The sequence below is a fragment of the Vitis vinifera genome, chromosome 1 (genome assembly GCF_030704535.1).
Source record: "Vitis vinifera cultivar Pinot Noir 40024 chromosome 1, ASM3070453v1".
Taxonomy (NCBI): domain Eukaryota; kingdom Viridiplantae; phylum Streptophyta; class Magnoliopsida; order Vitales; family Vitaceae; genus Vitis; species Vitis vinifera.
The window spans coordinates 8247754-8258282 of NC_081805.1; the positions used below are offsets into that span (position 1 = coordinate 8247754).

General features: G+C 31.4%; 1 protein-coding gene across 1 annotated transcript; it reads right to left on the bottom strand.

Moving 5' to 3' along the window:
* Positions 1-7017: 7017 nt before the first annotated feature.
* LOC104879711 (probable nucleoredoxin 1) lies at positions 7018-9396 on the bottom strand. Its single transcript, XM_059739852.1, has 4 exons — positions 9252-9396; positions 8571-9050; positions 7988-8467; positions 7018-7828 (listed from the first exon to the last, which is right to left on the bottom strand). The coding sequence occupies exons 1-4, from the start codon at positions 9345-9347 to the stop codon at positions 7166-7168; spliced, it is 1719 nt and encodes a 572-aa protein (XP_059595835.1). The 5' UTR covers positions 9348-9396; the 3' UTR covers positions 7018-7165.
* Positions 9397-10529: the final 1133 nt, after the last annotated feature.

A 10529-nucleotide genomic window follows, 5' to 3' on the forward strand; every position in this document is an offset into this window, starting at 1 on the left:
CGCCTCAAATTCTTGGGAACCCAACATTTGAATCATGACCCTAGGTCAAATGTTTGACCCTAAGGATTACTCCCATCCATGCTGACAGTCAATTCTGATAACTTGATTTTTCTTGAATAAATAAACATCTAATCCCAAATAAATTTATTAAGTTAAGATATACTATATGATTTTTTTTTTTCCTAAACCAACCATCACCTTTTCAGAAGTACAATAAATCCACCTATTAATCTTACTGTCCAAGATGATAACCCAAATATTTACACTAGTCTCTAAGCAAAAAAATATTTCTAAAAATATTTTACGAACTAACAAAGTATAATTTAAGTTATAAAAGTTCATATAACTCAAATTAGTACATGCCAAAAGGTAATATAAATTAAAAACAACCGTTATTATTATTATTATTATTATTATTATTATTTACTTTCTGAGACTTTTTGGAACATTTTTTGATCTTCTTGTGGTTCCTAAAAAACTATATCTGCACCTAAAAATTTTAGAAAATAAAGAGGTGAACATTTTTACATTGCTCAGTAGGGTGTTTTATACCCAAATGAGCTAGAAATTCTAAGTCAATAAAATACAATTATATGTCAAACTATAATATTACATTTACATTATATACATTAAATGAAACATCAACCATACAAATTTAAACTGATCAAAATTATCACTTTTTTTATTCAATCATATGTCTAGCATATCAACAATTCTAAATTTACAAAATAAATTAGTCATTTTAGTCTCGAATAATATATTCAAACATACAATTGATAAATAATACAAATCCTTCTTTCAAATGTAATCATGATGCAAATGCTTACACGTAATCAAACAATGTGTTGTTGTTCTCGGGCCTTCACCAAAGAATACGCATTTCTACCCAAATACACTCCCTATTCGAAGCTTTTTTGGGGTAAACTTTTAGATATTTTACCTTAGGGATTTCATCTCCTTTTTAATTCGCTCTTTCTAGGGTCCTTCCATTTCTCATTTTTTATTTTCTTTTCATTTTTGCCATTTTCGGGGTCTTTTCATTCTTGTTTCCATTTCACACAACCATTTCTTCAATTTTTTTTTCTTTCGCACGCTCATGATGCATATGAAATACAATAAACTCACATGTTATCATCCACAATTTCCCAAGATATAATTTTATTTACTCCAAACATGCTCAATAATTTCCAATAATCAACACAACCATTTTTCTTTAGTTAAATCACCACAAACCTCTAAATAATAATAATAATAATAATAAATTAATCATAATAGTAACCATATTCCAAATAGCATAAAGAACAATCCAAAAAGCATGTTGTGGACCCCACATTTGCTTAATGTGTTCCCACTAGATGGCGAAAACTTGCTTTTTTATTTTGTTTCGTGAAAATTTGATTTTTAGAAAAAGACTTGGAGTCGCCACTTAATTTTGTTTTATTTTTAAAGAAAAAAACAAAATAAGAAAGAAAAACCCTAAGTGTAACTCCTGAAGGAAAAAACGGGTCTGTGAAAAACCAAGTCTAGGTACCCTGTCAGGTTACTTATTGGGAAGGTACGGTGGTGAGCCGTAGCACCCTTCTAAGCCCGCGTATGTACGACCTCTACTAAACGAATTGAGAAAATTGTGGCAATTAATTAATTAATTATGGATACCAAGAAAAATAATCAATATACAAGTCATGGTGAAAATTAATATGCACAAAAACAATGATGAAATCTAATTACAAAAATATACAAAATAAATAATAAGAGGATTATGCAAAATGATTTATTGAATTAAATAAATAAAAGATATTTAAAAAAAGTTTTAAAGAAATTTCAAAGGATTCTATTGAAAATGATTTTGAATTAGTGATTTCCATTTATTTACTTATAAAAAAATCAATTTATTCTCTCAATTTTAGTTGTATTCAATTAAAAAAAAAAACTATTTACACTTATTGTATCAAAAGAATTTATTACAAAATTTCAATTTGAGCACAAAAATTATTTTTACTTGCTTTTACTAGAAAATATTGAGTTTTTACAATTTTATTTACAAAAATATTTAGATTCATTTTCATTTAAAAGAGTGATTTTTTATAAATTATTTAAAATGACACAACTTTATTTGCAAAAGAAATTTTAATTAAAAGGAAAAACAAAGATTTAAATTCTCTATTTCTAAAAAACACTTTTAATCTCGTTTTAATTAAGGAAAAAAAAGAATTCGTTTAAAAAAAATATTTTTAGACAATTTTACTAAAAATTAATTTTTGGGACATCTTTATTTACAAAACAATTTTTGGACAATTTTTATTAAACAAAGAAGTTTTTTTTAACAGTGTCATTAAAAACAATTTTTTTGGATTTTTCTAAATGTTTTTTTTTTTCTGAATTTTCATAAAAAAAACTTTCTTTTATTAAAAATGATATTTTGAAATTAGTATTTTATTAGAACATATTTACTGAATTCTTCCTCCCATTTAAACAAAATTTCTAATTTGTTCGATATTCAATTCTGTACACACTCAATAAATATAAATGAACAAATATTTACAAGAGTTAATTAAAATAAAACCAAATAAAAGTGGTAAACAAAATATGTACCCAAACAAACTTACAACAAGCTCCACGTGTTATCAATTCGTACTCAGCCAACCAGATTCCAGAATGAGTCAATGCAAAAGCAAAAACAGCGCAAATGTAAATATCTAGATATGTATAAAATCCCAAACAAATATTCAAACCTAAATCCCAATTTCAAATTAGTCCCATAAATTTTGTCAATTTAAAATGAGCCCAAATTACTATAGGTCTTAACGCGGAACATCCAAATTAATAATAAAAAATACAAACATAATCAACCAAACTTAAAATTTGATAAATTAAAATAAATTCTACTAGACCTAAATTTAATATTTTATAATCTAAGTCTAATTTAATATACACCACAATTGTCCTATGTCCAAATTAAACAATTCAAATTGGCCAAGCCTATATCAAATATTCAAATAATCCAACAAATCCCACCCATATTATGGCCCCAAAATCCACATCAATTAATAAGTCCACATAAAAAAAAATACATGATCAAGAGCATGGATTGAAAAATCGGAAAATGTCGCCGATATTTCGTCGAAATATCGGTTATCGGGCGGCATGGAAACGATAAACGGCACCGATTATCGATCGACGGAAAAATCGGCCAAAAATCGACAAAATCTCCGATATATCGGCGAAATATCGGTGAAGCACCGAAAAATTGGAGAAAAATCGCGATATTTCCTACCAGTCCAGCCCGCGCAGTTGTGTTTTTCAGCCTGGCTCAAAAATCGTGGATTTAGGGTTCGTGAAATTTAAATCCAATGGCACAACAGCAAAGAGACCCCTAAAACAGATCCAGAAAACACAGGGAGCAAAAGAAAAGCAATTTTTTTGGTTTTCTTTGGGAGTTTTGAATGGATTTTCTCGGAAATCAAACGAGGATGAATTTTCCCGGAAATCGAATGGGGATGGATTTTCTTGGGAATCAAATGGGGGTTGCAAAAAAAAAAAAAAATAATAACATGATTAGATTAGTACCTGCGAGGATTGAGATTTGAGAGTAGCAGAGGAAAATAGGGCTTTTTAGGGATTCTCTCGCTGGAAGACACCTTCAGAAAAGGGTTCTTGATGCCCGAGAGAGAAGTGGGTGCCTTTTTTATTTTTTTTTATTTTTAGATTTAGGGGAGATAAAAAAATAAAAAATAAAAAATAAAAAAAACATGAGAACAATTTTCTATAAATAATTATTAATTTTCAACTTTTATTTGGATTATTAAATAAATTTATATTAATAAAAAAAGTTGTTATCACATTTTTTAATAAATTTTAAAAATTAAATCTCAAATAAGATATTTTATATAAATTAATTTAATTTATCATTTAAAATATAATAAAATATATAAAAAAATCATGAGAACAATTTTCCACTCTCTATATAAATAATTATTAATTATCAACCTTTATTTTTATTATTAAATAAATTAATATTAATAGAAAAAGTTATTATCACATATTTTTAATAAAATTTTAAAAATTAAATCTCAAATAAGATATTTTATATAAATTAATTTAATTTTTCATTTAAAATATAATAAAATATATTTTAATAAAAATATTTTAAAAATTTTAAAATAAATACTGTCTTCAACAAGATGAACTCCCTTCATCTAATAATATATTGAAACTACATCGATATCTTTCTTAGTATAAAGACTATTGCAATCTCATATTTCTTAACTCAATTTTAACTTTATACACTTTCAAAATTCATATATATTATTTTTAAAATTCAAATATCGAATCTACCAATATATCTCTATTTACGATATTTTTCCTCTTAATTATATATATATCAATTACACTTACAAGATAACTTTAAAATGTGTATTCTTACTTATGTTATCATTTTTTGAAGTTTTTTCAAACATTCATATTAATTTTAAATAATTTTCACTCCACCGATATTTATGAAAAAATATCCACCGATATTTCTCCGATATTTCCGATATATCCGTAAAATTGAAGTACCGATATATCTGTAAAAACCGATATTTCAATCCTTGATCAAGAGAAACAATATTTCAAACCCAATCTAATAAGTCCAAACAAATAACAATTTAACAATAGACCCAAATCCAAATAAACAATATGCAATTGATATAATCTAAATATTCTCAAATTAATCACCAAATACAATATGCCCATAAACCCAAATTAACAAATTTTAAATTAATTCACTAACAATAAATTAAATCAAATTATGTATTAATCTACCAACAACAAATTAACTCAAAATTTCATAATAATTGAATAATCCAAATTTCATAAACAACAATTACTACTAAAATAAAATAAAATAACAACAATAACAATAATAATAATAACAATAATAATAATAACAACGAGAACGGATGAGATGGGAAGGGGGTTGCCGGCCGCCAGTGGAGCGAGAGAAAAAATGGAGAAAAAAAAAGAGGGAAGGAGAAAAGGAAATGGGAGGCTCGGCCACCTAAAAAATGGAAAAGAAAAGAAAAAAAACAAAATCCAAAGGGAGAAATGAGAAGAGAGAGAAGATAGAAGATATGAAAGCGTGGGTGTGTGGCCGGCTTGGAAGGGAAGTGGAGTGTGGGGAGAGAGAAGGAAAAAAAAAAAATCCATGGGCCATGTGTGTCTTCGGGTGGAGAAAAGAGAGTAGAAGAATGAGGGGCCGAAGAATGGAGGTGGGGGCGGCAGAGAAAAGGGTGGAAAATAGGAAAAAAGAGAGAGAAAAGAGGAGAAAAAACGACAGAGGAAAAAGGAAAGAGAAGAGAGGAGGAAAATCTTGGGACAAAATGATGGGGGGAAAAGAAAGTGGGGGGAAGAATGGGAAGAGAGGAGGGCCGAAGAATGGAGGTGGGGACGGCAGAGAAAAGGGTGGAAAATAGGAAAAAGGAGAGAGAAAAGAGGAGAAAAAGCGGCAGAGGAAAAAGGAAAGAGAAGAGAGGAGGAAAGTCTTGGGACAAAATGATGGGGGGAAAGAATGGGAAGAGAGGAAAATCTTGGGACAAATGATGGGGGGAAAGGAAAGTTGGTGGGTGGGGAGGTGAAAGAATGGGAAGAGAGAGAAGAAGAAGGTGGGGTGGTTGGGAAAGAGAGAGGAGAGAGGAGAGAGAAAAGAAAAAAAATAAAAAATAAAAAAATAATAAAATAATAGTAATAATAATAATAAAATAAAAGTATTAATAATAAAATAAAATAAAATGATATACAAAATAATAAAATTTATTAAATGGTGAGTGAGCCAAGGGCTCAAAATTAACGTAAAGATAAAATTCGGATAAATTTTGGGGTTTATACATGTATTCATCTTCCAACAACCAAATCTTTCATTTTTTTTTTTCAAAAAAAAAAAAAAAATTAAAGTTTTAGGGTTAAATCACCTTACCTTAAATCCAAAAATCTAACCATTGAAACTAAAATATGATTTTGTAGGAATGTTCATCGTGTTGAATAGAATATTCTTATAAAATTTGAGGCAAAACGAAGATCGTTTGATAGGTTGACTAACGTACCTAAGTTGATAGCCCTTTTTCTTCCGCTCCTAGTTGACCTTTTCTTTCTTTCTTTTATTATTTCAACCGACTACTTCATTTTATATATATATATATATATATATATATATTAATACAACTTTAAAATACCATGCTTATCTCTTTTAATAAATTAAACCATTATCCTTTATTTCATATTCCACAATTATAAATTATACTTCATTTATGATTTTTTGTCTTATAAAAAATATTATTGTATTCTTAATTAAATTTGCTACAAACTTGATTTTCAAAATATATAATTTGACTTTAATTATCTAAAATATTTTGACTTTAAAATTCACTTAGGACATGATTCTATTGACTATTAAAAAAATCAATTTCATAAAATCTCTTAAACATAAAATAATTTTTCGACATACAATAAGTTGAAATTCATAATAATATTTAACCCCTTGATTTTATCAATATTTATTTATCAACAAAAATTTAAGCATTATTCTAAAACTTAGTTCTATCAATTATTTAGTCATTCAATTCATAATAATTAAATTAATTCTCATAATATGCTTAATATTCAAATTGTCAAAATCTAATCTCAATTATTTGATGATCAATTTTTTTTTCAAATTTAAATTTAATTTATAAAAGTCTTACTTTTTACATATGACGTGGTAGAATTTTCAAACTATTAATTTTTCTAAAATATCTCATAATTAATATTAACATCGTGGATCTTAACTATTTTTTTTAACCATTTGACTAACAATTTTATAAAAACTTTTCTAATCCTGAATCTTAGTGTCATTAAAAACCTGGGTATTACAAAACTAGAGATCACCTCTGCATCTGGCACTAGTGGTGCTCCACCCCATTACAAATGGCAACTCTCATCACATCACAAATGATTAATTATCATCAAAGATTAAGGACCTATAGTAACATAGTCTTATACACCTGCCAAAGAAAACTTCAGGCTTTATTAACGGAGTCCTCTCAAACTCATTGTGCTATTAAGCAAACACACATGGCTAGAAACCATAGTCATCCAACCACACACATTTAAAATCAACAAGAGTATTTATTAAAGAGAGACCTAACTTTACTCAAGCTTTGTAACACACCTCCCCATCACATTTCCATCCTTCTCCGGGACTTGCCTTCTCCATCTCATCGTCTTTGCTTCCTTTGTCTTCTTCCAGTGCGCACTTGGGGTGGAGATCGAAATCACATTCTTCACAATAGAATGACCACAAGTGTCCCTGCTTCTCACACCCATTACATACATAAACGCGACGCTTAGTGAGCACAAGCTCATGCTCTTCATGAAGAGCATGCTTCACCTTCTCAGGCCACCCCTTTGCCATCTCCTCATACTGCGCCTCGATCTCCCTTATATGTTCTTCAGTGAAAGGATAAGCATCAGCCCCATGAATCATAACAAGATTTCTGGCTTCTGTTGTGACAGTCCGGCCAGTTGGCCCAATGGCTATGAGCGAGGGGATGCCATGGACCTTGAACGTGCGACTCAGGGAGGCCTTCCTTTTATCCCCAAACGGAAGTGCCAGCCATGGCATACCTGAAAAGAATTCATCGAAGGAGGTCTGGTCCTTGTCACTAGAGATGAAAATCACTTCGAATGCTTCATCCTTTGTCTTAATCTTCTGGTATGCTTCAATAAGTTTTGGTAGAAAAGCACGGCATGGGGGGCACCAATGTGCTGAGAAATATAGGAGGATGTTCTTCCCCACTAGATCAGACACGGGAATCTGAAACAAGAGCAATTTGTCACTGATAACAAGCATAATGAGGGAGAGTATTGCAAACTGAAAAAAGGGACACAGGGCACCCTGTTGCATCGAACAACATCACCTTTTAACCAAGATCCAAAAACAGATGTTCACGCATCTACTGAAAGCAGATCTTACCTTGACTCCATCTTTCCCTATCACAAAGTCTCTGTCCCCTGAAACCAAAATTGACTCCAGTGTCTGTGCTTCCCGTTTTGCCTTCTCAATCTCCTCAAGCTCTGCAAACTTCTCTGGGGTAAAAGGGTATGCCTGAATCCCATGTTCTTGGATTGCCTCGGCAACATTGGAGTGAAGAGTCTTTCCATCTGGCCCAATAACAACCAAAGTGGGCAGGGCTGAGAGCTCAAAGTAGCGAGCTAGTTTCTCACAGCTCTTGTCCCTGAAGGGCAATGCAAGCCAAGGCATGCTTCCAAAATATTTTTTGAATGATTCTTCCTCATCATCAAGTGATATCATGACAATTTCAAAGCTCTCCCCCTTTGCCCTTAATTTCTCGTAAACATCCACTAGCGTTGGAGTAAATTCAAGGCATGCCTTGTAGGAAGACAATGAGAAAAACAGCCCAACGAACTTCCCTTCTAGTTCAGACACAGGCACCTTGTATTGAAATAGTTCAAGAAAAAATTCAGACCAGGAAGAAACAATATAAATCATGTTCAAATTCGTAGATATGAGAATATATATTTCTTAAATAACTCACCTTCTTTCCATCAGTTGAAATTACATAGTCACGGGACTGAGAGACTAAGATGGATCTCAAGGATTGTTCCTTCCTGGCTGTTTCTTCCTTCTCTTTCATTTCTTTGATCTTTTCAGGAGTGAAAGGATAAGCTTCCACTCCATACTCTTGTATGATATCAACCCCATCTTCGCTCAAAACCTTGCCAGATTCATCAAGCATCACAAGGTTTGGAATCCCCATCACCTTGAACAGTTCATTCAACTGATCTCGTGCATCTGAATCAGAAAATGGGATTGCGAGCCAAGGCATCTTGGAGAAATATCCATGGAACGACTCATCATCATTATCACCTGAAACAAAGATGATTTCAAAATCATCGTTGGAGGAGAGTTCATTGTAGGCCTCAACTAATTTAGGGGTGAACCGCCGACATGGCCCACACCATGATGCTGAAAAATATAGCCAAATTTTCTTCCCCTTCAAACTCTCAACTTTAACCTGCAAAACACAGAATTTAGGCCCATTAAACCCTTTGCTGCTCAAAACTGTTAACAATAGTTACGACTCTTGGTTAATTGGGTCCGGCTTCTTTTTCCCCCCTTAATCAGAACCTGTTTCAGCTCCTTTTTCATTAGAAACGCATAGTTCCTTTCAAGCTTTCTTTTACGGTAGAATAAAAACAGAGAAGATGGGAAATACCTGGTGGCCATTGTTGCGGACAAGAAAGTCCCGATCCTCTCTTGTGAGAAGCGAAACCAAATCGTGAGCAACGCCATCAACGTTTTCGCTATCCATGTCTTCTGATTTTGATCACAAATTTTTAGCCTGTGCCTTTGCACTTTGGTGCCCAGCTTTTATAGCATCTAAGTCGAATAGGATTAAGCCATCCAGCAGCCTTAAGAGTGAAGAAAACCAAAGTTGACGTTGGTGGTGTACGTCAGATGCCCAACGTCAGATGCCCAACGTCAGCGTGGGCCGCGGTCCCCTCTAGGGAAAAAGTTTAGATAAGGAGATAAGTATTGAAGAAAGACGTGTTTTTTCATCCGACCTCATGAGCTTGTGTTCCTGATGACAAAGACCCACAGTCCGTCTTTCACCTCATTAGACCCCATTAAAACATAAACGAAAAGAAAAAACTGAGAAGCATCTTGGAAGATGCCCATGAAAAGTGGCACGAACTTATTTAATTGCTCTCATGGGTAAGAATGAAAAGATTTTTAGTTATTATTTTATAGTTCTTTTACTCAAGTAATTGAGCTTAGATTGAGCATAATGCTCCGTACCTTGTTAGCATAAATTTTCATTTCTTAATAATTAAACAAAGATATTTTCTGTTTGAAAAAACTTAAGCTTGATCTATGCAAGAACACAAACATTTAAAGATATGACTCTGTTGGATCATATAGAATACACATATTTTACTGCCCTAGGTAAATCTTTATGATCTAAGGAGGACTTCCGAGCAAAGTACCTTTCACTCGGCTTTGGTTGGAGCAATGAGTGGTCAGGGAAAGTTGATGGAATCTCACATCTCTCCTTGACCTATAGTTGGTTTTGACAATGAACCTTGGATGGAAAGTTTTGGTATAAAAGTTAAAAACATCATCTTGCCAGCGCATCCTTTCCTGGTGGGGAATTGAACCTGGACTCATGGTTAACAAAATGAGTAGTACACCACTATGCCAAACAACATTTAATTAATAATTTGGTAAATATCTATAGATCTGTTTTTTTAAATTTTTATCACATAAAACATTTAAACAAATATAAATATTTATATCTACTATTATTTTTATAATAATGATTAATTATAAGCATGAAAATAATATAAATTAATCAATATAATAATTTATTAAAATATAAATTATATATTTATGATGTTACTTATTTGACCGTGATTTGACCATTACTTCAATCAGTGAACTGATAACTTTTTCGATTCAATGTTCAGTCTGATTTTGAAAACATTGAGAAAAA

Bases quoted from the DNA above. Each gene is read 5' to 3' on its own strand.
- LOC104879711 (XM_059739852.1), bottom strand. From the start codon at position 9,347: ATGGATAGCGAAAACGTTGATGGCGTTGCTCACGATTTGGTTTCGCTT. The intron at 8,468-8,570 runs GTGAGTTATTTA...TTTCAATACAAG, and splicing joins TTTCAACTGATGGAAAGAAG to GTGCCTGTGTCTGAACTAGA. The intron at 7,829-7,987 runs GTAAGATCTGCT...CTCTTGTTTCAG, and splicing joins TAGGGAAAGATGGAGTCAAG to ATTCCCGTGTCTGATCTAGT.